Below are 25,474 nucleotides of genomic sequence, written 5' to 3' on the forward strand. Positions count from 1 at the left end.
GAAATGTTTCCTTCAAACCGGAAAAAAAGTGCGAATGACTGACGTGAAGATTTACAACAGTTTTTTCCCTTTCTATTTGTAGACATAATTCATCAAATGAAGGATATTTCCATGTGTATGGCAATTGACATAATTTGGTGATCATTTAGTAGGTAATAGTCACATTTGTTGTTTTTTATTAACTCCTTTTTACCATCTGTTTCTCAGGTTTTGTTAGTTGTCAAGACTTAACATTAATAATGAAGGACAAACAAGCTCATGCTTCTCAGACTAGATCTACTATATTACAGCAGTATATATCGCCATATATATATATATGTACACATATACATACAGACATATATGTATATATGTATGTATACATATACAACCACTATATATATATATATATATTTATATAACAATAATAATAATATATATACATATCATGTTATGCATATCATATATGTATCTATTAAGTACTTTTCACTTTTGCTCATAGCAAGATGCGTAACTAAAAGCAAACCATGTCTAATATCAAAGATTTATTCTCACACAGTCCTGTGGCAGTTTGATTGTTGAAGCGATCTCCGTTAATAATCATATCGATACTTCGCACTCCGACGTGACGCGCTTAGATTGACATTTGGTTCATTTCTGCTCTGCCCCGACCTCTTTTGGTCCGTCTTTATCAGAAAAACTATGTGCAATAAAATGTGAATGTGCTTTTTTTGTATTCTGCAGAAAGGGTCCACAAGGGGAACAACATTCAGAGTTCTCCCTCTGGGTATTACTGCATCAGTGAGTTTGCACGAAATCATTACTCTGTTGTGTCCCAATACACTTGCAGGATCCATCTTTCATTTTGCCGCTGACAAATTTCACATACAAATATGTTTTATGCATTAAAAGAGCAGCATGTCTGAATTCGTGCATAAATCATCTCTATGGGAAAACTTTTTATTATTTTTTTCACTCGCATCCAAGATTCAAAATTTTCGCAAAAGTTGACCTGCGCTGGACATAAAGTGACATCTGATTATTATCCATGGCTGGAATAGATACTAAAGGGGATTCTACGTGCTGAGATCAGGAGATGGAAGTCAGATAATTTAATCAACATCCGATTCGATGTCTGACCAATGTCTACAGAGAATAAAACAAAGGCTGACGTGAAACATTCTTTGTTTTTCTTGTTTTCCCACAGAAAGACCTCCAACAATGATAGCTCGGCTTGTGAAATCAGCACCATAATCTAAGCACTGAAGTTCATTTTTCTCATGAAAATCAATCTGTTTTTGTAAGGTGGGTGCTCTACATACAGTGCATGCATGGTTATGAATTGATGCATATCGCTACAGTATAGATCCAAGTCACTGGCATTGTGAGTGATGGGCCCACACACTGGGCTCTACAGCTGCTGGCTCATTCAGCATCCACACAACAGCAGCGGTGTGGAATGCTCATCAGAGATAAGGGCTAAGACGCCACAGTGCATGAAAGGTACACTACCGTTCAAAAGTTTGGGATCACCCAGACAATTTCGCGTTTTCCATGAAAACTCACACTTTTATTATCAAATGAGTTGCAAAATGTATAGAAAATATAGTCAAGACATTGACAAGGTTAGAAATAATGATTTATATTTGAAGAATTAAATATTTTCTTCAAACTTTGCTTTCGTCGAAGAATGCTCCTTTTGCAGCAATTACAGCATTGCAGACCTTTGTCATTCTAGCTGTTAATTTGTTGAGGTAATCCGTTGAAATTTCACCCCACGCTTCCTGAAGCACCTGCCACAAGTTGGCTTGATGGGCACTTCTTGCAGACCATACGGTCAAGCTGCTCCCACAACAGCTCAATGGGGTTGAGATCTGGTGACTGTGCTGGCCACTCCATTACAGACAGCATACCAGCTGCCTGCTTCTTCCCTAAATAGTTCTTGCACAATTTGGAGGTGTGCTTTGGGTCATTGTCCTGTTGGAGGAGGAAATTGGCTCCAATCAAGCGCTGCCCACAGGGTATGGTATGGCGTTGCAAAATGGAGTGATAGCCTTCCTTATTTAAAATCCCTTTTACCTGGTACAAATCTCCCACTTTACCAGCACCAAAGCAGCCCCAGACCATCACATGACCTCCACCATGCTTGACAGATGGTGTCAGGCACTCTTCCAGCATCTTTTCACCTGTTCTGTGTCTCACAAATGTTCTTCTGTGTGATCCAAACACCTCAAACTTGGATTCATCTGTCCATAACACCTTTTACAATCTTCCTCTGTCCAATGCCTGTGTTCTTTTGCCCATACCAATCTTTTCTTTTTATTGGCCAGTCTCAGATATGGCTTTTCTTTGCCACTCTGCCTAGAAGGCCAGCATCCCGGAGTCGCCTCTTCACTGTCGATGTTGACACTGGCGTTTTGCGGGTACCATTTAAAGAAGCTGCCAGTTGAGGACCTGTGAGGCGTCTATTTCTCAAACTAGAGACTCTAATGTACTTGTCTTCTTGCTGAGTTGTGCACCGGGCCTCCACTTCTCTTTCTGATCTGGTAAGTACCCGTTTGTGCTGTTCTCTGAAGGGAGTAGTACACACCGCTGTGGGAAATTTTCAGTTTCTTTGCAATTTCTCGCATGGAATAGCCTTCATTTCTAAGAGCAAGAATAGACTGGCGAGTTTCACATGAAAGTTCTTTTTTTCTGGCCATTTTGAGAGTTATCGAACCCACAAATGTGATGCTCCAGATAATCAACTAGCTCAAAGGAAGGCCAGTTTTATAGCTTCTCTCATCAGCAAAACAGTTTTCAGCTGTGCTAACATAATTGCACAAGGGTTTTCTAATCAGACATTAGTCTTCTAAGGCGATTAGCAAACACAATGTACCATTAGAACACTGGAGTGATAGTTGCTGGAAATGGGCCTCTATACACCTATGGAGATATTTCATTAGAAACCAGACATTTCCACCTAGAATAGTCATTTACCACATTAACAATGTATAGAGTGTATTTCTGATTGATTTAATGTTATCTTCATTGAAAAAAACAATGCTTTTCTTTGAAAAATAAGGACATTTCTAAGTGATCCCAAACTTTTGAACGGTAGTGTATATGCAAGATTACGACTTTCACACTCAACCCGTGTCTCCTACTGCAATAATAACATGGGAAGTCGTTCAAAGAAAGAGGAAAAAGTGAAGAATTTGACAGTCTAATCAATCCTCTTTGCAGCTTTTAGTCCTCTTTGGAAGTATTGATCACAGGAAGCAAACAAACAGCCTTCATGTCGGATGTGTGACAGGGCAACTTCCTCTCTGGCTATCCTTGGAGATTTTGTATTTTGCTTGTGGTACTCGATCAATGTCACAGGAGAGCATTGGAAAGAAGCAGGATGTAGTGAATTTGAAGGAGTTTGGTGGCCTGTGGCAACGTCCACTCAGATTATACTTAAGTGGCCAATCTCTGTTGCGGTTTACATTTTTTGCAGCACAGCGGGGGCGGAGTACGGGGGGGCATCATAAAATAGAAGCCATTTGAATGAAACCCTAAAGGTGGAGGTTGATGAAATGAAAAGTGATGGAGAGGCATGTGTGGCGGAAACAGAACTAAATGTGGATGCTAAGCCTTTCTTACTTTCTTAATAAAGGGCACTAGAGTTCCATAGCTGAACCCACCTCCTACCTGTGTATAGTTCATCAAGCTGGTCTTGAAGCTGATATACTCTGGAACATTCTGGATCAATAGCACCTATAAGAAGAAAGAAAAGAGGAACAGAACCCAAGATAAGTGAGCTAGACAATGCTACTAAGCACTGAACAGTCAAAACCACGTGAGAGAGAGATTAAGTGGACAAGTAATTGTTCTCAACAAATCATTGTATGTACTCTTGATGGTTTGGACTTTGATGTTTGGTCACATGTTCTTGTGAATTCTTCAAAGGGTGTGAAAGTTGGCGCTGATTGATGGTTTTGAATTAGTACATCTGGTCGGGTGGGCACGGAATTGTTTGTAATGAGAATAAATAATTAAATTGCCTGGTTGAAATGGCCTTGTTCAAACGGCCACATCGACAGTTAACTAGCTGTTCCTTCCAAATGCTGAATGTTGTAAACGGTTTAACAGCTGATGAGTCAACAACTGACAGAGGAAACTCCCACCCAGTCCCGGCGCTCGGATACCAAAACACAACAGATTGAGAACACAAAAGCTGCAGTATCATGATAGTTCTTTCTACAAAAAAGGAGGGGATTTAAAATATCAGAGTGGCTTTAACTAAATACATAAATTAAATACAAACAGAGCTGGACACAGACAGTGCTACACTACAGCCCGTGTCAAAACAGAAAGAAAAAAACAACTCCAATAGCAACAATTAGATACACTCTCAGACGAACTAAATTCAATGTCTACTTTGGGAAATGAACTGCCATTGCCATGAAAGCATCAAACTACGTCAAAGCATGGCACCGCCTGGGGGAAACCGTCAGAACACCACCTTCAAAAATCAGTCTCCTGTTTTGTGTGTTTTTTGTTCTTTTTTATCATCTCTTTCCATTCACGGTTCTCCGCGTTACCATTAAATTGCATTGTTCAACTACTTGCTAGACTACATTCCCTAACTTACATCATCACTGTTTTATTGTATGCATACTATGTAGCCTGGTATTGCTGTTTTATAGTGCTCTAACATGTATATTGGTTAGTGTGGACTATGCAGTGCTGTGTACGTTTTATTGTGGGCAACTGTGGGTCAGTTGTTAGCAGGTGTGTTTTTCCATCAGAGGGTCGGCGGTTCGATCCCCGCTCACTGCCCTGGTCGATGCGTCCTCGAGCAAGATACTTAACTCTGAATTGCTCCCTGTAGCTGTGTCTACGGTCCAAGTCACTTTGGATTAAAGTGTCAGCCAAATGTACTGGAGCTTTACTCTAAATGGTGACATATCTGTGATGAAATAGTCATCTTAAAGTCAATTTACTAACTTTAGAAAAAAATTGTCACAGAGCCTTGAGTTTAAAACATTTTATTACAGAGGATTGGAAAACTTTACAAATTTATTGTGTCAATTATTTTATTTCTACCTTTTTGAAATACATGTTAAATCTTGTTTGTCGCACTATTGCTAATTACAACGACCGAAACAGAAAACTTAAACTTCAGATAGAGATAACGAGAAATTGACAGAGAAAAAGGGAGAGAGTGAAAAGGGAGGGAGCAAAACGTATCAGAGATCGTTCCTCGCTCTCGTGGTGAGCAGTGTGGATGTTTGTAGCTTCCTCTTCTAACCTCCGCAAAAAAACAGGAGTACCGTAAGAGGGAGGGAGAAAGTTAAAGAGGGAAGGGTGGTTGAGTGATTATGTGCTAAGGAGTTGTGCCTGTGTGTGTGTGTGTGTGTGAAGAGGTACGCCACTCTCTCTCTTCACTAAGAGCTTACCACTTCAGCCAACATCCTGCAGCGGGCCACTCTCCACGACAACCCCTCCTCTCCCCTCTTCCTCCAGACCGACTGCTTGAAAGAAGGCAGAGAGGAAGGCAACTTTTCAGAAGAGAGATAAATGGTGAGGGACAAGTCTGCTATTGATTTCCTGAACTTTGATTGTTGGAGTAACAATAGAAGACAATCCCCCTTTTCTCTCTGTGTGTTTTCTGTCCGCTCTAAGTGGGACAGAGACGGGAGCAGCAGGAGCTGGACTGTGAAGACAGGAGGAGGACCGAGTCAGAGGCTTGAGGGACTTTTTGACGAAAGACGGAGAATAGAGGAGGCATAGAGTACCAAACGGGGCCACTCACCTGACTCGCTTCTCGGCGCTGCAAGAGGGAGCGACTTGCGTCTCCTCCCTCCCGTCCCCTCTCCCCTGACATGGGCCGCCAGCTGGCCCTGACCCTCGCCTACCTGGCTCACCTGCTGGCCACCGCGACCAGCTCAGAGCGCCAACAGCACCGTGTGCAGCAAGGCCGCTGCAGCTACACCTTCATCCTGCCCGAGGTGGAGCACTGCCATCCCTTAAAGGACTTCCAGGTGACCAACACCCTCCAGAGGGACTCCCCGCCAGAGGCAGAGCCCGACACAAGCCAATTCAAGGCGGGCAAGGCCCAGAAGGAGAGGCCTTCCTGGCAGGACAGGAAGCTGGTGAACCTAGAGAGCGCCATGGAGAATAACACTCAGTGGCTGCAGAAGGTAAGGCATCTGCGCTGTTCTCCTCCGTCATCTGGCCATTCTTAATCCGTCTTTTTGCGGTCACGCTCGTCTTCTTGTCCTTTTCACACGACACATTTGTCGAATGCATATATCTGGCACCACGTCAAGGCCTGTGACTGTATTTAAGCCAGAGCTCCCTGTTGCATACGAGAGGAGAGACGAGATGGAATGAGCTTGTTAAAATCAGACGGTGCCAAATATGTCACCAACCGGCATTAGCCTAACCCGTTCGTGAGCGCAAGTTAGCCGAAAACTTTATGTACCAAACTCAGCTGACATAATTAATACAGAAATGTGTTCCTCGGTGGCAAAAAAAGAAAGTTTATCTGCTCCGGACACATTTCAGCATGGCCTCTGTGGCTCCATTTGGCTTGGATTATTACTGACTAAAATGAAATGATGCGATTAAAAGTGCCCTCACAATAGTGTTTTCATTGCGAAGGTCATCAGGGCACCGAAACAGTTTGTGGCCATTGTCTGAGGCCGCCTGACTGACACGCCATCCCTCTCCACCCGTCTCTCCATTCTTGTCTGCATCATTCAGAATATTTATGGTACACACTAATCCTCGGGCCGATTAGAAGGGTTTGTGTCGAGCGCTCAGATTGGCGGGCTGAGAGCAAATTATATATTTCAGGATTTGAAAATGAGGCATAAAGAACGCCAAAGCTCTCCCTGCACGTCCGTCCCTCTCCTCTCTCACCACACAATTGACTGCGTTCCTCTTTTCATTTGACTCTCTGTTCCTCTCTTTCTATCCAGTTTCTGCAACTCTGTGATGATGAATGCGTCCCATATTACACCTCGACTTGCAGACCACCAGATCTTAAACTCTTCCGTCTCGCTCTGCTCACGCTCTCGACACGCACCCAGAAACACAAACGGAGAGTCAAGTCCTACGTGCCCACCCAGTCCGATGCTCAGTCTATGAATAGGAGGGCTTAGATTCCATGGGAAGCATCTCACAAGGCCGAACTTGTGTGTGTGTGTGTGTGAGAGACAGTGAGGAGGGATAGTGCACACACTTTCTCCCATGCATACAATATATTATTCATGCACTCAGTCTGAAAAACATGACATATTGCACTCATCTTAGTCATATTCCTTGCAGCATATTGCCTCTCTCGCTCCCTTTCCCCCAGAGCTGCGATGTATAAGAGGCCGTGGAGGAGATGCAGTTTTTATCCCTCCATCTACAGAAAAAGCTCTGCTGAAGCATATCTTGCTGCGTTGCCAAACTTCCTCCACACAACATCTGGAATGAACACAAATATCCAAGCGTACAACAATCTACCTCCATCGGGCCATAGCAATTAGGTGGGCTTTCCTTATATAAACGGCAAGACCCTCGGGAGCCTCTTTTAGAAATGCACGGGGCTTATGCTGACCTTCGACCTCCAGATGGCAAAGCCTTTTCAGCACCTTGTGGAGCTCATTAGGCCTATCTGCATACGTTTGAGGAGGTATTGGTATGCGGAGGAGGTTGAAACGTGGCAACTATGCGTCGGGTTGTCTGTGGATCTCTTTGTACGATCTCACTCGAGGCCCCCTCGGGATAATATGACCCTCACTGTGAGCCTTCAACATGAACCCCTTGAAAGAAAACACACCAGCACGCACAGATTTAGGAGCACACACACACACTAATTCGGCATGTTTCCGCTGAGGAATCTCTGAGTGGACGAGCGCAACGGGACTATATCAATGTTCCAGATTCCTTCTTTAGTGTTTCCAAGAAGAAACTAGTGTTTGTTTTCTTTTGTTCTAAATCCCAACACAGGCCTAATCGAGTCCCTTCAGCTTTCTGCCGCCCTGAGGGATTGACCAAAGGGATGTACGGGATGCTTTTGTTTGTGCTTTTAAGAGCCTGTGTGGATTATGCTAATGCTGAAATATTGCATAGAGATCAAGGTGGCTGGGCCTCAGGTGACCGGATTTCCTGGCCCCGTGATATTTCATGAATTCAATATGTGTCCCACATAACTAACATTATTAATTTGTCTCATTTCTTTTAAATATCTGTATATTATCAGTATAGAACATTCTCAAACTATAGCCTTTGGCTTGACAATTTACTCAGCCGCTAACTGCAGCACCCTTTTGTTTTGGTACAGCGTAGGATTTATCAGTCGTGGAAAGGAAGTAAATACTGTACACATGTTATGATACTTTTTGCTCCACTGGATTTCAGAGGGGGATACACAGTATAATAAATCACACACCAGTATTAATATGAAAAAAATATGTTATCTTGAAGCCAGCTGCATCGTTAAATTGCATTTTACATGTTACTATCTGTCGCTCCCTGAATACACTTTCAAAAACCAGTGGAGACCAACTCAGAAGCTCCCACTTCTCTCCATCCCCACCCTTTGCTTTTTAAAATATGCAGCTACAGAGTGGGACATACATGTGCATCAAGCATCATGCATTATAACAGAATTTAACTTATTAAAATAATATATATATATATGATCCCAATCCATCTGTAGCAGTAGAGCTATTTAACTTGGACACGTGAAAATTAGAGTTCCTGTCGAGACGATGAATGAGTCAACACCATTTCATAGCAGAGCCATCCACTTTCTTTGTCAGACACATGGTGGCTAGACCAACATCCCCTTCCTTTGATGAAACAAAAAGATAATCAGGAACATTTGTTCCCAGGAACAATGTCCTGGTTACTTTGGAGTACACTGTCAACCGTTTCCAAATGGACAAACTGTTTAAACAGGGAGATTTGTAGATTTCCCTTAGAATCAGGTGTATTGTTTTAAGAAAGAGAATCTTCATCTTTTGAATTTTTTCAAAATGTCATTATAAAATGCCATGGGCACCAAAACCAAAATGTAATTTTGGTTCATCGTATTCGCGTTGAGGCAGACATAAAAATTTAACCAAAGGCCAATGATGCATAAAATCTCGGTTGAAAAGTGGATTTACATTGTGATGCACTGACATATTAAATTCGCAATTTTTATGGAAACATAATCATTCCTGATCCTCAATCATAGACATCCTACTCATCTCCATTATTACCCACAACACGTCTCCTGTAATAGTAACCGAGACCAAATGTGTCTTTTGGCCCGACAGTTAGAACCTCAAGTGGTACAACAATGATTTCCTCAGCACTGCTCTTAGACACAATAACCTAGTAACACTTATGCTTCATCCAAAATGTGATTTATCCGATGGCCTCGTGCAGTATGTGACCGAGCTGCAATTAATGCACTTGGCAGCGAGAGCTGTAGTGTAACAAGGCCTCTGGATTGAGTTGCATCACAGACGGCTGTCACATGAACACTTTGGAGCGGCGACTGTTGGCAGTATCAATGAAGAGGCCGATTATGATGCAGGGATCTTCGGTTCTTCCTTTGGAGTTGACTATCATCCGTTTGGTAATCTCTTCATAACCTTCGCTGTGGAGGGATTTCTTTCCTGCTGGCTCGGTTGTCCTTAAATTGCAAAATGTGAGAAATGTATTTATAGAGCACGAGGGAGGAAGGGGGAGAGTTTGAATCAGAGAGATACTGTAGATAGGGTAGTTAGTAGGAGACTAGAGACGCAGCAATACCATCACAGATATTAGATGTACCGGGCCGATACCGACTCAAATAGTGGAATTTTAATTCCTGTTCAAGTTTTGAACAATTTGCTCATACATAAAAAAGGTTGACATTTGAATTGTAATTTCTGTTAATTTTTTCAGTAAATGTATCTATGTATCCATTAGTTTTGTATTATTTCACTAAGTTAGACACGCAATGCTTTAGTCAAGCCTGACGTTGCCTTACACATAGAAGAATGATTCCAGTCACTTCCATCCTGTTCATTATTAAACACTGGTACTGGATTGGCATCTACTGATACCCAAAGTTCAGGAATCTGTATCGTATGAGGACTGAACAAGTCAGATCGGTGCATCCCTATAAGACACAGAGAGAGAATGATTACTAGCAGGCAAACTATATAATTGCAGATTCATCTCCATTTGTCCACCTAGATAACTATTATTATTATTATTATACTGCATAAAAACTAGCAAAAAGAGCCCTCTCTTGTGTCGATGCATTATCATAAACCCAATTCTGTCTGAAAACCCATTTGTATTGAAAAAACAAACAATCGTAATCTCATTTGAATTCTCTTCGATCTCTGTAAATTACCTCATTAGCTGGATACTTCTGGATGCTTTCTCCTTCGAGACTTCATTTTCCAGTCGTGTGGTTTAACGAGTAAAGTCTGATCTTTTATCCCCACAAAAGTCCTATTGTTGATATTAATGTTGTTCAGTTCGATATTCTACTCTGTTTATTTGCAATGCCTGGGCATTAACGTCTAACAGAATCCCATCGTTCACAGCATTGAAGGCCGAATTTGTCTTCCAGATTCTGTGTGCTGAAACCGACCACATCAATAAGAAAATCCATTTATTGGAGCAAGAAGGATGCCATCCTAGTTTTACTCCCTCTGCAACATATGATGGGTTTTGCCAATGCTTCTTTATCTGACCTTGTAATTGATTAGAGTGTAGGCGACTATCCCTGAAGTCCTGCCCATGTATTTCATGTCAGCCTACTGGCTGTATACCATTACTGCTCTTTTTTTAAATTCCACTGAAACACCTACACAGTGCTTAACTGTACAGATTAATATTTGCCTGAGGTACATCTGCAGATGGATATACGGTGGCAAGACACCGTCATTGCCATAGGGACTATAGAGTACTATATTCAAGGACTCCATCACAGTACCTGAATAGAATTGAGGGGAAAAAGACAGATGACTCTAGGGTTGCTACTTTCACACTGCATCAAGCTGTCAGTGAATGTATTACCTTCTAAAATATGATTATCACCACCATGAAACCACGGAATGTGACGTGCAATATAATATTCTCAGAGTCTGCTTGTTCCCTGTACAGCTGGAGAACTTCATCCAGGAGAATGTGCGCTCTGGGATGGAGGAAATGAAAAGTACTGCGGTACACACCCAGACAGCTGCCATGCTCGAAATGGGAACCAACCTCCTCAGCCAATCAGCGGAGCAGACCCGCAAACTGACAGACGTTGAGACCCAGGTGAGTCCATCAGGAAGCATTAGAGTGAGCCAGGGCCAACTTGTTTCCAGCCAATCCAAATGAACAACTGTGGGGGGAAAAACAAATGATGTGACTTTCAAAACACAATTGCTAATTTAATGTAAATCTGATGTCAACCGCCGTGAAGCTGTGCCCAAAGGTGGCGGCAACCGCTTTTAAAAAACAGCTGGCATTTGGTTCTACAGGCTCCGATTGACACAATGAATTAAGCTCGGCGTCTGACAACCAGCCAATTAAAACACAATGCTCAGTAGCACAACACAGATGTGTCTTCAATCATGCGACAGAGCTGTTATTACAGTTTGGGCCGGTTTTGGTGCTCGTGTTTTCTTTTTCTCTTATCAGAGTTGATGTGAAACTACGACCTGTACAAATATACGAGCTGCTTTGTTCACGTTTTGTGTTTCATGTGCAACTTCAAAACATGGCACAGGTGCATTGGAGATAATTCTTGCTCACGTTTCCATTGTCAGATCAAAGACTGGAGCAGTACAGGCCTTGAAATGCTCTGCGTGACATTGTTCATCCCCTAGGGTGCTTTACAGCCATGACCCCCCCCACAGTCAGTCAGCCTGTCATCACTCTCATCAACAGTTATTATTGTTACACTTGTGTTGAGTTATTGTTCTGTTTTCATCGACATATAGATTTTAAACCAGACAAGTCGCCTGGAGATACAGCTGCTCGAGTACTCGCTCTTCACGAACCGGCTGGAGAAACATATCCTCCTGCAGACTCAAGAGATCTCACGCCTCAGTGATAAAAACAGGTGAAAACACATGCTTCAAAGGATTGTCACTTTGGATCACTTATTTTCTCACCTAGAACGTCACAAGGTTAGTTTTGCTTTTCATTTTCCAGAGAATCATCTATCAATCAACAACTGCTCTTACCTCAATGTCACATAGCTTTCACATGGGTTTTCTGAGGGTGAGTCTTATGGTTGCGACATGTGGTGCTATTTTCAAGGTGCGTTTAGCTGCTGCTCGTCCTTTGCCGATCCCAAATGAGCTGCCGTGGCTGCTGCAGGAAACATTTCACACATCTGCTCATGAGCACCAAAGAAGGGTTTCCTCAGGAAAAAGCTATATAAAGACCTTCAACAGTATAAAATACTGTACATAACCAAAATGTATAACATAACAAACCCAGTCCATGTCATCCAACTACTAGAAGAGAATAGGTTAAATTACTCTGACGAATAGGGAACTTAACGACAATATAATCTGCAAGCTTCTGTGTGTGCTTCTGTGTGTGTGTTTGCCAGTGAATCGGCCGAGCGCGTTAGGAGGGGTTTCCCATTCTTCTCTCTCCGAACACAAGGTCAAATTAGGGCCAGCAGAAGTTAAGGACCGGGTGTTGGGCGGTGTGTATTGTTTGTTTATCCACCGATCCATCTGTACCAAGTGTGACTGGGAGAACGCAGTGCCCCCGCTCCAACACCTGTTACACATCTGGCCCTGCTCTGCTCTTGTGGCCCTCGTACTTGAAAGCAAATACATTTATACTTTACTTCACGAGTAAACACCACGAGGGGACGCGTGAAATTAGAAAGGTCAAAGTAGATTTGCTGCCGAGCAGCTGTGAACTAAAGAAGGGAAGCGTAGTGGTTGCGGGGGGCTACTGCTGCTGGTCGTCAATGAGATGGGGCCAGTTTTTGAACTGCTGCCAATGAAAAAGAGCTGGAAGACGTGTTTGTTTTCATACGCATTACATGTAAAAATACTATTAGCAGGAAGCGCAGCATTTTGCAGATAGAGGGTGAATAGCAATATGTATTTCAAGAATAATAAATAACGCAATACCATCAGCATAACACTTTAATTGCCCAGGATGCAATGTGATCCGAAAATGACATGTTTGTTTTGTCAAACCCTCCTACAGTGCCGGTATACTGCTGCACTTTTCTCCCTTAAACTGTTCCTCAAGGTAAAATACACATAATGGAGAACAAATTGTGAGCTTGCTTTGCCACTTTTATGGAGTGATCCCCCGCACAAGGTGCATTATTGAATTGAAGTGATGTTAAAAAAGGATTTGGATTGATCCAGCCACACGCCGAGTCGCTGCCTAAAGTGAGAGATTGAGGATACACGTTTAGTGTGGCAGTTGCGTGGGCGCAGGGCTGAAAAGTAGCTTGTTCAATCTGGGTGGCTGGATTGTTTCAATAAATAACTACTGCACAGTCGTTAGTCAAAGCCATAAAGATCACGCTGCAGGGATTTATGATCTTCATTTGGAAGTGGGGGGTGTGGCACTTGTGCAGACATACACACACACACAAACACACACAGTCAGATTGTTGCCTGATGGCTGTGCTCTCGAGGCTTAGCATGCGGTCCCATCTGCTGCTGCAGTACAGGTGTGTTTATGATGTTAGCCCAATGAGCCTGTCGCATTGATGTCTATTAGTCATCATCATGTAAATGTGCACGTTTGTTCAACCTCCTCGGAGATCCAGATCCAGTTTCCACATGGAGCCACTCCTTATATGGTCTGCCACAACTCCGATTCTAGATGAATCTCAACACTCAATCCAATGTCTTCCGATTTTCGCTTCTCTCCACTTGTGTTTGGCAGTTTACTGGAACAGAGGCTGCTAGCGCTGGAGGCTCGCTATGGGAAGGAGCTGCACGGCTTGCAGAGCGAGAAGCGGCAGCTCCAAGAGCTGGTGGAGAGGCAGAGTGGACTGGTCAGTCAGCTGCAGGGTGAGCTGGTCAGCTCCACGCTCAACAGCACCTCGCTGCAGAGGCAGCAGGCCGCGCTCACAGACACTGTTCAGCAGCTGCTGGCGATGGCCAACCGCTGCAACGGTGAGGCTCAGGCAGTTTCCGTTAGGCGCGCGCAAGATACACATTGGCATGACGAAAATGTCAACAGAGATTAACAAATATTACTCAATATGAAATAGAGGACAGGGCTTCTCACTTGCTAGTATTTAGCATACAATTATATATTGCATTCCTCTGATTCATTACTTACTAACGGCAAAAAAAGACCAAAGCATCAATAAACACCAGAATTTAATTTAGGCTAAAAATGACATCAGCAGCACTTATAATAATGAGCATGTGATTTGTGATTTAGGATACACAATTAAAATATGAAATCACAAACAGCTTGTATTTCAATCCCAGACACACTAGATACATGCATGCACTTCAGATATTACAGGCTTCAGCCTAAGATATCTTAGATATGGGATTGGGATCTGTGCGCAAAACCCATAAGGTTGCTTATCTGTAACTAAATTACTGTATGCTTTTATTTAGAAATCTTCAATTCGGCCAAGGAGGAGACGCGGAGTTTCAGGGACTGTGCGGAGATCCTCCGATCGGGAGTGACAGAGAGTGGATTGTACGGCATCCGCCTCCCTAACTCGACGCAGACTGTCAAGGTAGTAAGGCTTTAAAGGTCATTGACCTTTTCTCGCAAATATCACTTAACTGACTGTGACGTGGATCTTTTTTCCCCCGTGTAAGACATTCTACCCGTATGTATTTCATTATTTAGCACTGGGATCATTTATTTTTGCCCAGCCTCAAGCTCGTTCAAACACACAATGACATTCTGAGGGATTGTCACATGCTTTTCCAACGCAGTAAACACTGGAAGGAAAAGCTAGTCTGATGTAATGGTAGCGTTCCAGGGCTTTTGGTGAAGTAGATGGAAATGTCATGCTGGGTTACGGAGGGCCAACATAATAAGCAACATGAAGCATCATGAAGCATCATGAAGCATCATGCCCCACAGGCTTCATGGTGAGTGAGTGTTCACCGCTGAATGCAAAGTCAGGAAAGCTTAGGGGGAACCTCCGCCCACCCCTGCTAACTCGACCGTGGTCTCCACCAGCAGCCTATCCCCTTCTTTCCTGGCTAGGATGTTCACTCTGAGTTACCACTGGAAAAAAGAAAGATAGCAGTGAAACAGCCTTTTTCTTTTTGTTATTCATTACTTGCAGTCTACTTTGCTGGTTGGCACCATCTCCTGTGTTTCTCTTGCTCTTCCTCTTCATTTCCTGTGGGCAAGGCAGCCAGGTGTTAGGCACTGGTGCCATGTGTTTCCTGCCAACTGGGGCCAATGTGCGATTTCCACTGATGTGAGTTAGTACTCCGCAAATTATTTCTGCTTTCAAATCGATGCCATCGAATTCCAATATGGCCGGCAATCTGGGTGGCTGCGTCAAAATGGGGCAGATACAAAAAATACAAATTGCCCTATTTTCAAAACAGAGAGCGGGTTTTCTCGGCTGAACAAGTGACCATAAGCATATTACAGATATTTGTGGAACGCATCCATCTATATTTCTTTTAATCCCCAAAGTTGTGAATAATGATGTTTACGAACCAAATAATTAATTGTTTGGTTTGGCTTCCTTTTTAAATATTTCATAACTCTGTGGTGCATTCTTTTAGGAGCTACATTATTAGACTACGGGTTTATAACATTAAACACATTAGGTCTTCTTTCCAAGGACACAATGTGATTAATCAATTGTTTCCTCGAAAATCTAGAGCCACAATATAGTATATATACTTTTTTTAAACATTAAATACTGCTTTAATTGTCTGGTATTTTGCATTTTAGTTCCAATGGGTTTGTCCCAAACTGACTCCTTGGCTATAATAAGTGAATAGGGTATAACATATGGATCTGGTCTAAAACAGAATAACGACTATTTGGAAAAAGGCTGAAATGGCTCTTTTTTGTATTCAGTGTGTGCCTTTAAGGCCCCAACATTATCTTAATGTGCCAGAGAAAAAACACAGCATGTTGCCAGTCCACTCGGTTTTCAGAGTTTTCAACACCTGAGTGCCTTTCGACCTTGCTTTATCTTTCTTATTCTAGGAAAGTGCTGGAAACTTTCATTTAATTTCTAGCAGAAAATAGCCATTTGAGTTGGCGAAATAGAGAGACCCTTGGGATGCTGTCCACATACCAGCGTCCACACTGCCCGGCTCTTGAGACGGGTCAGGGCAGTTTGTAACGTGGACAACATTCAAGCAACCAGCCAAGTGAATACATTTTGTCTCATCAGTAATTGACCACATTGGATGTTGTAGAGGTTGTTATTCAGAAAGTCAGAAAGGCCACTGACAATAAGGTTGGGCCATATGGTCAAAATCTTCTGTCCTGGTAAAGATCATTTCTTATCTCAAAGATTTTATACACCACAATATAGCATGTTGAATGGTACTTCAATAAATGAGTACTCTATATGACTCCATTTGTCAATGCATATGTATGCCTACTCCTGTGTGGATTAAATATTAGAGAAATTAGTATGTTCTCATCTAATTAGTAATTAAGTGGAAAAAGTGAACATATACACCAACTATTATTATGTGCATGCAATAGTGGTGTAATGGGCCGAAGCTGATCTATGATCCCTACTTTTTGATCAATACAAATACAAATCATATATTTCTAAACCATTTGTTTTTATTCAAATAACCACTAAAGAATGAAAGATTTTACAGTTTACACTGACTGCACAGCGGCTGAAATTATTTTTGGGACAGTGGTTAAAAAATGATCTTGAGCCACCAGCTGATAAAACAACAAAACAACAAAAACTGTATTGGATAAGAATCATTGACCATTGGCAATTGAAATAGCCCTCGAGTGCACACAAATACAGAGTAATCAGATTTAAACAATAATTTTTGAGTTAGTATTGTATTGTTAGCATTGTTTTATCAACCTTGTTTGCTACAGCAGCCGATAGTTGTTGCTAGTTGAAGTGAAATGTCTCTGTAATACCCACCACACACTTGGCCCAGATCCAATCCACTGCAAGGAAATATCTGGTTAACACAGTGGGGCATTTGGCTGCTACAGAGCCGCATATTTCCCCCAGCAGCTGTGGAGATCACGGGAGGCTGAACATTGGACTTGCACTTGCCAACGTGGCTTGAAACCCAAATAATGCCGTGTGTCTGTGTAGAAAGGATTGTGGCAAATAACATGGTGTTTTCCATCAGTTGATATATATGTCAATGCTGTGTTTACCACGCACAAAAAAAGATTGATCCTTTAATCATCTAGTTCCCCAAGACGCAGGAAATAGAAGAGTCTGTTAAATCTCCTTCCTTTCCACAGGTGTTCTGCGACATGAAGACGAGGGGTGGGGGGTGGACCGTGCTGCAGCATCGGAGAAACGGCTCCGTGAACTTCCATCGCGGGTGGAGAGATTACAAAATGGTGAGTTCTGCGGGGGGGGGGGATTTAGGGTTAAAGTGTATCATATTATCAGTGTAGGCAGTGTGGGTCAGTAGTGTGGGACTGGACAGGAGGTTCCAATAACCCTCCACGGGCGATTTGGCACAGAGGCGTGGGATACCGGCGAGCTTGTGATCCCAGGTGACCTGGGGTTGTTGTATTTGGCCGCCCTCACGTACTCCACCAACCCCCCCATGTTATTGCACCTGTTCACATTCCCTCTCCCCGTCATCCTCCCACACACCCATATACACACACATGCTTATACACATGCTTATGCACACACACGTCATGCAACTCACTGACACAGAGCACGACCGTTTGTACCCGGCCTTAATCCCATTAGCGTTTGTGAGGGAACAAACTGGATCTAATGGAATTGTACACAAGACTAATCTAGCATCTTTCAACACCTTTGGCTTTTGTTTTCGTGTGGACTTACATTTAGTTCATGTTAAATTGTCTGAACCTCATCAGAGATTTTTTATTAAAATTGATGTTCTAGTTTGCGCGTTAGAGGAAAACATATGCCAGCAAGCCTTTCCTACTGTGTTCAATTACACACAGAACAAATGAGAGTGGCTGGTTTGGGATTGAGCGGGCGGGCAACTTGCCTCTCGCCCACGACAACAGATCAGTTTCTACAGCTTGGATTGGAAATAGAATGCAGAGCAAACAGAAGGAGAGAAAGAAAAGCTCAACAAAACTCTTTCAAGAGCGATATTTTTACAAGTGGATGATAAATATTTGGTTCCAGTTGATGGTAGATAACATATGTATTAAAATGCTTCACTGCCTCAGCCCACACTCCGTATTCTCAAAAGCTGAAGTCAGTGCTGACCAAACGTTGCACCCAGGCCTTGCCGGTCAAAAGAGAGATGCGCCAAGGCTCTTGGTATTCATTCACTCTCACTTAAGACCAATAACAAACAGCAACGGAGAGATAAAGTGAAAAGGAGAAAATGTTCTTCCGTTAAAGTGAAGAAATAATGGCAAATATAGGGCTGGGCCATGTGGCGCAAATCTTCTATCCTGCAGGGCTTTTCATATCTTGATGACTTCATATCACAGGAGAGAATGTTTTCTTAGAATTCAATAAATAAATATTCTGTATCGAATAATCTCATTCCAAACCCTATTTGTGTTCTTCTTTGTCAATTCAATACCTGTCATGTTGAGTATTAGTAACCGTTTCAAGTGAAATTATAGGGAAACATAATAAATAAATAAAAGCCTAGACTATATCTTAAATCGGACAGAATATGTTTTGAATTTGATCAGAGCTGATAAATGCATGATACAGGACAGGTGGCAGACATCAATAATGTACACACATTTTGGTCTGAATCCACTGCATCTAAAACCCATATTACCTCACTATTAAATATATTAATAGTTATAGCACCTACAGTTGGCTATAGATAGTTCTTTATTGCACTGGTTTTAGATCTGCTTTGCTCACAATATGTGTATTTGCAATGCACAAGTAATGGTCATGTACTGTGATATAAAACATTCATGTACATTTAATCATTATCTGCATTACCTGAGGATGTGCATGGCTTCTCTATATATTAATATCTGTAAATCATTAGATATTGTACAACGGAGATACTGTTTCTTTATTAGCAGCCTCAAAAAAGTTCCAGTCCACCTCAGTCTCTGGTTCGTTTCAGGAGAAGAAGAAAGGCACCCTGTGTCGGTTCACACAGAGGGAGAGCCAGCCAGCCCTCCAAATACGGCTGTGGTGGGGACCAGTGAGCTGCATCGGTTTTTGTGGAAGATGCTTTTCTCTTCTTGTTCTGGTCGGACTCAGTGTGAGGCCGGTTGTGCATGTCGTGCAGCAGCACAGCGGTTCGCTCCTGCTTCACTCCCACATGGAAGGATCAGAACGTAAAGCATTGTACAACGGATTATTGCTGGAACACAGTTCAGCAGCTGGTTTTCCCACATCACGATAGAAATAATATAGAAATTAAATATGAACTACATTTCTTTCTTGTGTAGAGTTTGACATATCTGGCCTCATCATCCCACTGTGATTCCATGGTCTCTGAACATCAGTCAAAAGAGTGGCTTTTTGCATACGACAGCCCGAGCGGAAGCCACATTATGTCCTTCTCTTTGAATGAACGTTGCATGATATGATCACTTCCCAGGAGAGACGACATCCATTCCCACCGCGAATCAATTTCTGTCAAACCAATCATGCCTGTGTGGCTCACTGTGTCGATTTTATTTTCATTTAATGCTAAAATCACTTTCTTATTACCGTGCCATCAACCTGTTAACATCCTCTAGCATTGACTCCCGGTGCAGCGCTGCGTCCTTGACGCTACTCTTTTCAACCCAATACTTTATATTCCAAACCCATTCTGCATAATATACAAATAGTTGTTCAATGAATGTAAAACTGTCAAAACAGCTTCAATGCTCATCTCTGAACTCTACTGGAGTTAAGAACGTAATTCATACACAAAATATTCAATAAATTGAGTTAGTATGCTGGCAGTGGAGAATGTCATTTGACACAAGTTAAAAATCTTCCATAACCATAATTCTCTGGGATCTCGAATAATAATGACTTGAAAACTGTACATCTGCTGATTGCAGGGGATGAAACAATAAATGTAATTAGACCTATTACAGTAAAAGTTAAACCTGTGCATATTAGTCTGTCACTGGGCCTGCAAGCAATTTATTTAAGTTACAAACATTTGTGACAACATGCCAGTTTTAGAGTGCCTCATAAGTCATAGCCAATGAGCCACTGCAAGTTATACAACATGTTTTATATTATTAACAGTTGCATTATATATAGTTTTTGTTTTGTTTTCCCTGCTGTACCGATAACATACCGAACCCTGACCCCAAAATAGAGGTTCATTCCGAACCGTGACGTGCGTCTACTTTCCACCCCTAATGCGTCCCAAAGGCGGTTTGCAACCGAGTGCTGGTCGCACAGAAAGAACATTTGTAGGACATTACAGGAACGTCTCAGTTGACTGGGCCATTGCTTTGGAAGTGGAGTATTTATCTTAATACTGTCAAAAATGATAAATGTGACTTGAGGGTCATTTTCATATTAACTCCAAAAATGGACTTGGCAGGTCCCTGGTGAAAACAACTGCCTTATTACTCGTTTTTTGTTCCATTGTGTCTCTGTCTTTGTGTCTAATCCAGGGCTTTGGAGAGCCGACTGGGGGACACTGGCTGGGGAATGATATCATCCACAAGCTGACCAGCTCCCAAGAATACAGTCTGCATGTCCAGCTCAAAGACAGAGAGGGGAATGAAGCTTTCTCACTTTACGATCACTTCTACATCGATGGAGAGGACAACAACTACAGGTACCAGCATCAGACAGCATTTAAATACAGTACCGACCACGCACATAACACTCACATACAAATGTACTATAGTGCTTACTAAATCACATCCTATTATCTTACAAAAGTGTTCAGTATATCACAGGATACGACGCAATGTTAGACTACAACACGTGGGTCTCTAATTAAACTATTTCCCCGTATTAGAAATCAGACATGAATAGGACTGTAATGAAGGTAATGCATTTCAGTGAACTGTATTATTAAGAGTATTCTAATGTGAAATGCATAATTGCAACGCAGTAACACGCGGTCAGCAGTCGCCTTCCCTCTGGGTGTGAGACTTGTAATATCACGACAGATTAGAAACCATTATCGACAGTTCAAACTCCTAACAAATGTTGTCGTCCGTGAAGCGTTCTCTCCTCATGGCACTAAGGTTAAGGAACCACTTGGACAGGATTTTTTTTAAGAATGTCGTTCAATATAAAACCAGCTGAGTGGAAGGCACCGTTGTCCGTCTCCCTTTTTCTTCTCCAATTACGGTGGCTACTCCTGCGTCTGTGAATCCCTAAGGGGAGCCACCTCCACTGGAGTATAACACCAACGCTCTGCAATACCTGCCCCCCGCCAGGGACTGACAACTCCAACAAGCAGCTCAGTAACCTTATAATCACTAACGAGAGTATGTGTGGGAGTGCTGAAGCCACGCTTCCTCCAAAACAGAGCGAAATAAAATATAACTCGAAAATAGTTGTTGGATTTCATATGAATTAACAGGAATTTCCCCTTGTTTTTTGTGAAAGTCTGAAGATATTTTTACTCTGGCAGATGAAAAATCCTAATCATATGAGGGTGTATGCTTTCAAAGAGCCCTAACAGTGCAGCAAATTGCATTTGCCAGAGTTTGTTCCACACAATTAGCGCGATGAACCTGAATGTTTCACCAGGTTGCTGGAGGCTACGCTGTGTGAGGTGAAGCACCTGAATGAATAAAAATCACCTCTGGAGCTCGCTACCTCTGAGATCATGTCCTGTGTAACTAGTTCAATATGTACCAGCTTTACTAGCATGCTCGAGATGTTGGCTTCATCTGTGGGTTTATATTAAAACTTCCCAGCCAGAGCTGTGGCGCTCTTCAGCTCGTCAGCCAGAGCAATCCTCCTGCTCCTCAGCTGGACCCCGTTTGCTCCCGAAAGCAACATAAAGGGTCTTCACCTCTAACTCGAATCATTATTCAGAAATTAATAATCAGCACGAAAGATCATTGTTCCACTGAGGTAGCCAATCTCGGGTCAAAGCCAATGGCATAGCTTTGATCGTAAAGGATACAATAACAATGGGAAAAGACAGTCACCACGAGAAGGATTAGTCTGCGGTATTGGAGGAATAGCTGAACTAATACATCTGGAAGTCAGGGCAAATGCAAAAGTTTAGCAGAGTAGGAAGAGCTGGCGCGGTTCACAGAACACTCACTCCAACTGGATATCTCGCAGCCTGTGGTTGCCATCTTGTCTAATTTGATCGTTTTTAATTTTCTCCACATTTTTCCAACAAAAATATCCCCTCGCATATTATTCCAGCCCTCTTTGTTATTCCACTGTGATTATCCGTCCCGAGCACGGCCATTTAAAACCCACCCTCTCGGCGCACCTCGTGATGTGTTGCCCTGCGCCGTGAACTTACACATTCAAGAGGAGGATCCTTCATTTAGACATCACTGACAGCGTGCCCCGGGCCACGGAGCGGGGTCACATAACTCAGGGGGAGAGTCCGGTGCCAACGAGACAGAATGGCAGGGCAGAGGAGAGGCCAGTCAGCTGGGCTGACCTCCATGTCCACCCCCTTCAAACCAGTACCGACATACAAAGTCACACACGTACACAGACTGCATTGCTGGGGACGCTCGATGGAAATAATTGAGCAAATCAATTAAACTTGTGCAGGGATGCCGTTCAGACGGTTTAAAAAGCCCAGCATGGAAGAAAATAATGAGAAGATGTGTAAGTTGTTTTCGTTTTGATGCTTGACCACAATGGGAACCTCGAGGGAGATGGTACAGTGTATTAAAGCGTATTGTCCACATACTAAACAGGCTATGTTCTACTACAGTGGTTTACATGTGGATATGAGACTTTTCTTTGATTCCTTATCATGTATCTTTATCGTTTAGTTGGGAAATAGTAATAATACTTTATGTTATTTTGCACAAAGCTCGGCTCTAAACCGACTCCAAAATAAAAAATTGAGCTGAATCTGCTCTACTTTAGATGATTTCAGAAAAGAACCTGTGTTCAGGCTGTAACCACTCTGCCATGTGGAGCTGCCAAACTAACAAAGTTGCCCAACACAGCGTTTAAATAATGAAAGCTGCCTGTGGCGGAGCCTTTCACTGTAAGCCTTTACTTTTTTACTTCTCTCCCAAACTCCAGCCTTCATGCCGAGGGCTTCAGTGGCACAGCTGGACGGACGAGCAGCCTCACCCACTCTGGCACCCAATTCAGCACCAAGGACAGAGACAATGACCGCTGCACCTGCAAGTGCGCCCAGCTCGCATCTGGAGGTACGCAGCTGCCCTCAACGTCTTACCCCCCGTCTCAGTCCGTCTGGTGAAACATGTCTGTCCACCCCCTTGTAAATGTCCAAAAGTGCATCTCATTGTCCCTTCATTGCCAATATAAAGTTACTGCTGGCTTACAGCTGCACATTTGGGTGTTACATTTCATGGGCTGGAATTTAATTCATACTGACTTTTTGCTTGAACTCTGGCACATTCCCTGCTCCAGGTTGGTGGTTTGAGGCTTGCGGTCCATCCAACCTGAATGGCATATATTACCCCAGCTCCTCCAGTGTGGTTCGCTACAACGGCATCAAGTGGTACTATTGGAAGGGTCCAAATCTGATGGCTACCATGACGACCATGATGGTGCGCCCGGCAAACTTCTGACGGCGTCACGCGGTCAAGGCGCCAGATTATCTAGTCGCCTCTGATGAACAAAATGAACAATATCCAGGAAATGGTATATTTGGGGAGGCAATTGTTATCCAACTGTTGGTGGTTTCAGCTCGTCGACGTCTTGGAGTGGGGCCCGTGTGGACGCTCAGCAAAGGACTGGTTTAGGTGAATTCCTGAGTATCAACCAACAATATCGATACACAAGTCTAGACTGTATTTCAATAAGGATTGTTCAGCTGAGAGGAGGAGGGTATGGACTTTGCTACAGATGACCAAAACATGACCAGTTACTCAATTCTAATAGAATTCACCTGCTTAATGGATAAACTTTTAGAGACACTATCACAATACCTACCTTTTTATAATAAACTGGGAAATCTTGTTGTGTGTTTGTCTGTTTGCTGTAAATACATGCGACTAAACTGCAATCATTTTCTGACAGCCTTGTATATAATTAAGAGAAAGGCAACTGCTGTAAAAGTCTTAACTTCACACTGCTTTTTTAAACTTAGATCTTGGTATTTTTCAAATATGTAATGTCTGATATTAAGATATAATTATCCTATGCAATACCTTGATTGTAACTTTATTCCAGTAGCATTTTATGACTATTAAATGACATTACGAAATATACGGTAAGATAACCTACAGCGATTTTAGTGGTTTACCACTAATAATAAAGCAACACCATAAAGAAAATCAAGAATAACAAGCTTTGCTGTAGCTTCCATGGGGCTTTTGAGAATGAAATATCCCCAAGTGTTTCCCGGCACAGGTCACGTAGCATTTTATTTGTCAGAGATTTCGTTCATAAAAGTACATCGCAAACCTTTAATGGTGTGATTTACTTTCAAAAGTGAAACGTTTGTATTACATCCTGGAACAAAGCTGTAAAATCAATGTTTACTTTGTTCAAACAATGAATTCATATAAGTCGTCGGTGCCTAAAATCCACAGTGCCAGGTGCTCGTTACCATTTAAGCTACATAAACTAGCCCCACATTCTGGACTCAGGAGGTCAGGTGGGAACGGTCGTCCATTGATCTGATGAATCATCCAATAACACTGGTCCCTGTGGTACCTATTAGATGGTGGATGGGTTTCACCTCGACTAACTATGACCTGGCTATTCCGGTGTAGGCTCGGGACGTCAGCCGTTGCCAACTGGACGATAACACACACACGTTGGCTGGCCTAGTCTACAATATCTCACTAATTGTTGCGTTTCATTCACTCAAGAATAGAGAGAACACTTTGAGATCTCATCTTCCTGGCCTGACGCAAAACCCAGGAGACACTTCTGACTGCTGCCAATTCATTACTGCAGAAATGAGACATTAAGCTTAAGGAACTGTAAACCAGGTCTCCGTGTTTTCAAATGTCCTGCTTATCAAAATCAATGGCAGGGATTCTCAAAGAAATATTCAAATACGGAGAATTCCCCCAACAAATAAATATCTTTTCTGTGTATGACTTTACTATATCCGTCAAGGGATTACGTGTGCTCAATTGCTAATAATTTACTTCTCTTTTGGGGAATATGCAGGAGCCGCTATACAGTGTGTGTGTGTGTGTGTGTGTGATGCAATCTTGCTAGAATCTCTAATGAAACTACAACTGTCATCATAAGTGGATCCAGTATGAGCAGCTGTTGATATAAAGCCTACAGGTTGAGTCAATAGACTTGAGCCGT

The 25,474-nt window shown here is 42.6% G+C and overlaps 2 protein-coding genes and 1 long non-coding RNA gene across 6 annotated transcripts in view; 1 reads left to right on the top strand and 2 right to left on the bottom strand.

The window, feature by feature from the left end:
* col9a2 (procollagen, type IX, alpha 2) overlaps window positions 1–3,692 on the bottom strand; it is a 34,984-nt gene extending 31,292 nt beyond the window's left edge. The window contains exon 1 of the mRNA XM_056417194.1: window positions 3,655–3,692. The gene's annotated coding sequence lies outside the window, so the exon portion shown is untranslated. The remainder of the gene's footprint in view (window positions 1–3,654) is intronic.
* Window positions 3,693–4,980: 1,288 nt separating this feature from the next.
* On the bottom strand, window positions 4,981–5,804 carry LOC130199599 (uncharacterized). The gene is made up of 2 exons (XR_008832898.1): window positions 5,406–5,804; window positions 4,981–5,252 (listed from the first exon to the last, which is right to left on the bottom strand). It is a non-coding gene; the product is annotated as an uncharacterized LOC130199599 (long non-coding RNA).
* A 1-nt stretch (window position 5,805) lies between these two features.
* Window positions 5,806–24,162, top strand: angpt2b (angiopoietin 2b). Of its 4 annotated transcripts, none has more exons than XM_056419921.1 (9): window positions 5,806–6,149; window positions 11,098–11,253; window positions 11,922–12,043; window positions 13,855–14,103; window positions 14,560–14,671; window positions 17,377–17,478; window positions 20,680–20,846; window positions 23,258–23,388; window positions 23,612–24,162. In XM_056419921.1, exons 1-9 carry the CDS (start codon window positions 5,832–5,834, stop codon window positions 23,770–23,772), a joined length of 1,518 nt encoding a protein of 505 aa, XP_056275896.1. In that variant the 5' UTR covers window positions 5,806–5,831; the 3' UTR covers window positions 23,773–24,162. The 4 variants fall into 4 exon arrangements, with proteins under 4 accessions (XP_056275896.1, XP_056275128.1, XP_056277425.1 ...); XM_056419153.1 differs by having other exon boundaries at window positions 13,855–14,087; window positions 14,547–14,671; XM_056421450.1 differs by lacking the exon at window positions 11,098–11,253.
* The last annotated feature ends 1,312 nt before the right edge of the window (window positions 24,163–25,474 follow it).

The sequence above is a fragment of the Pseudoliparis swirei genome, chromosome 1, assembly GCF_029220125.1.
Source record: "Pseudoliparis swirei isolate HS2019 ecotype Mariana Trench chromosome 1, NWPU_hadal_v1, whole genome shotgun sequence".
In the NCBI taxonomy this organism is placed as follows: domain Eukaryota; kingdom Metazoa; phylum Chordata; class Actinopteri; order Perciformes; family Liparidae; genus Pseudoliparis; species Pseudoliparis swirei.

What these genes read in the sequence shown, in the direction of transcription:
- angpt2b (XM_056419921.1), top strand. Translation starts at nt 5,832, where the DNA reads ATGGGCCGCCAGCTGGCCCTGACCCTCGCCTACCTGGCTCACCTGCTG. An exon ending in ACACTCAGTGGCTGCAGAAG is followed by an intron (nt 6,150 to 11,097) that starts GTAAGGCATCTG and finishes TTCCCTGTACAG; the next exon opens with CTGGAGAACTTCATCCAGGA. An exon ending in CGCCCAGCTCGCATCTGGAG is followed by an intron (nt 23,389 to 23,611) that starts GTACGCAGCTGC and finishes TCCCTGCTCCAG; the next exon opens with GTTGGTGGTTTGAGGCTTGC.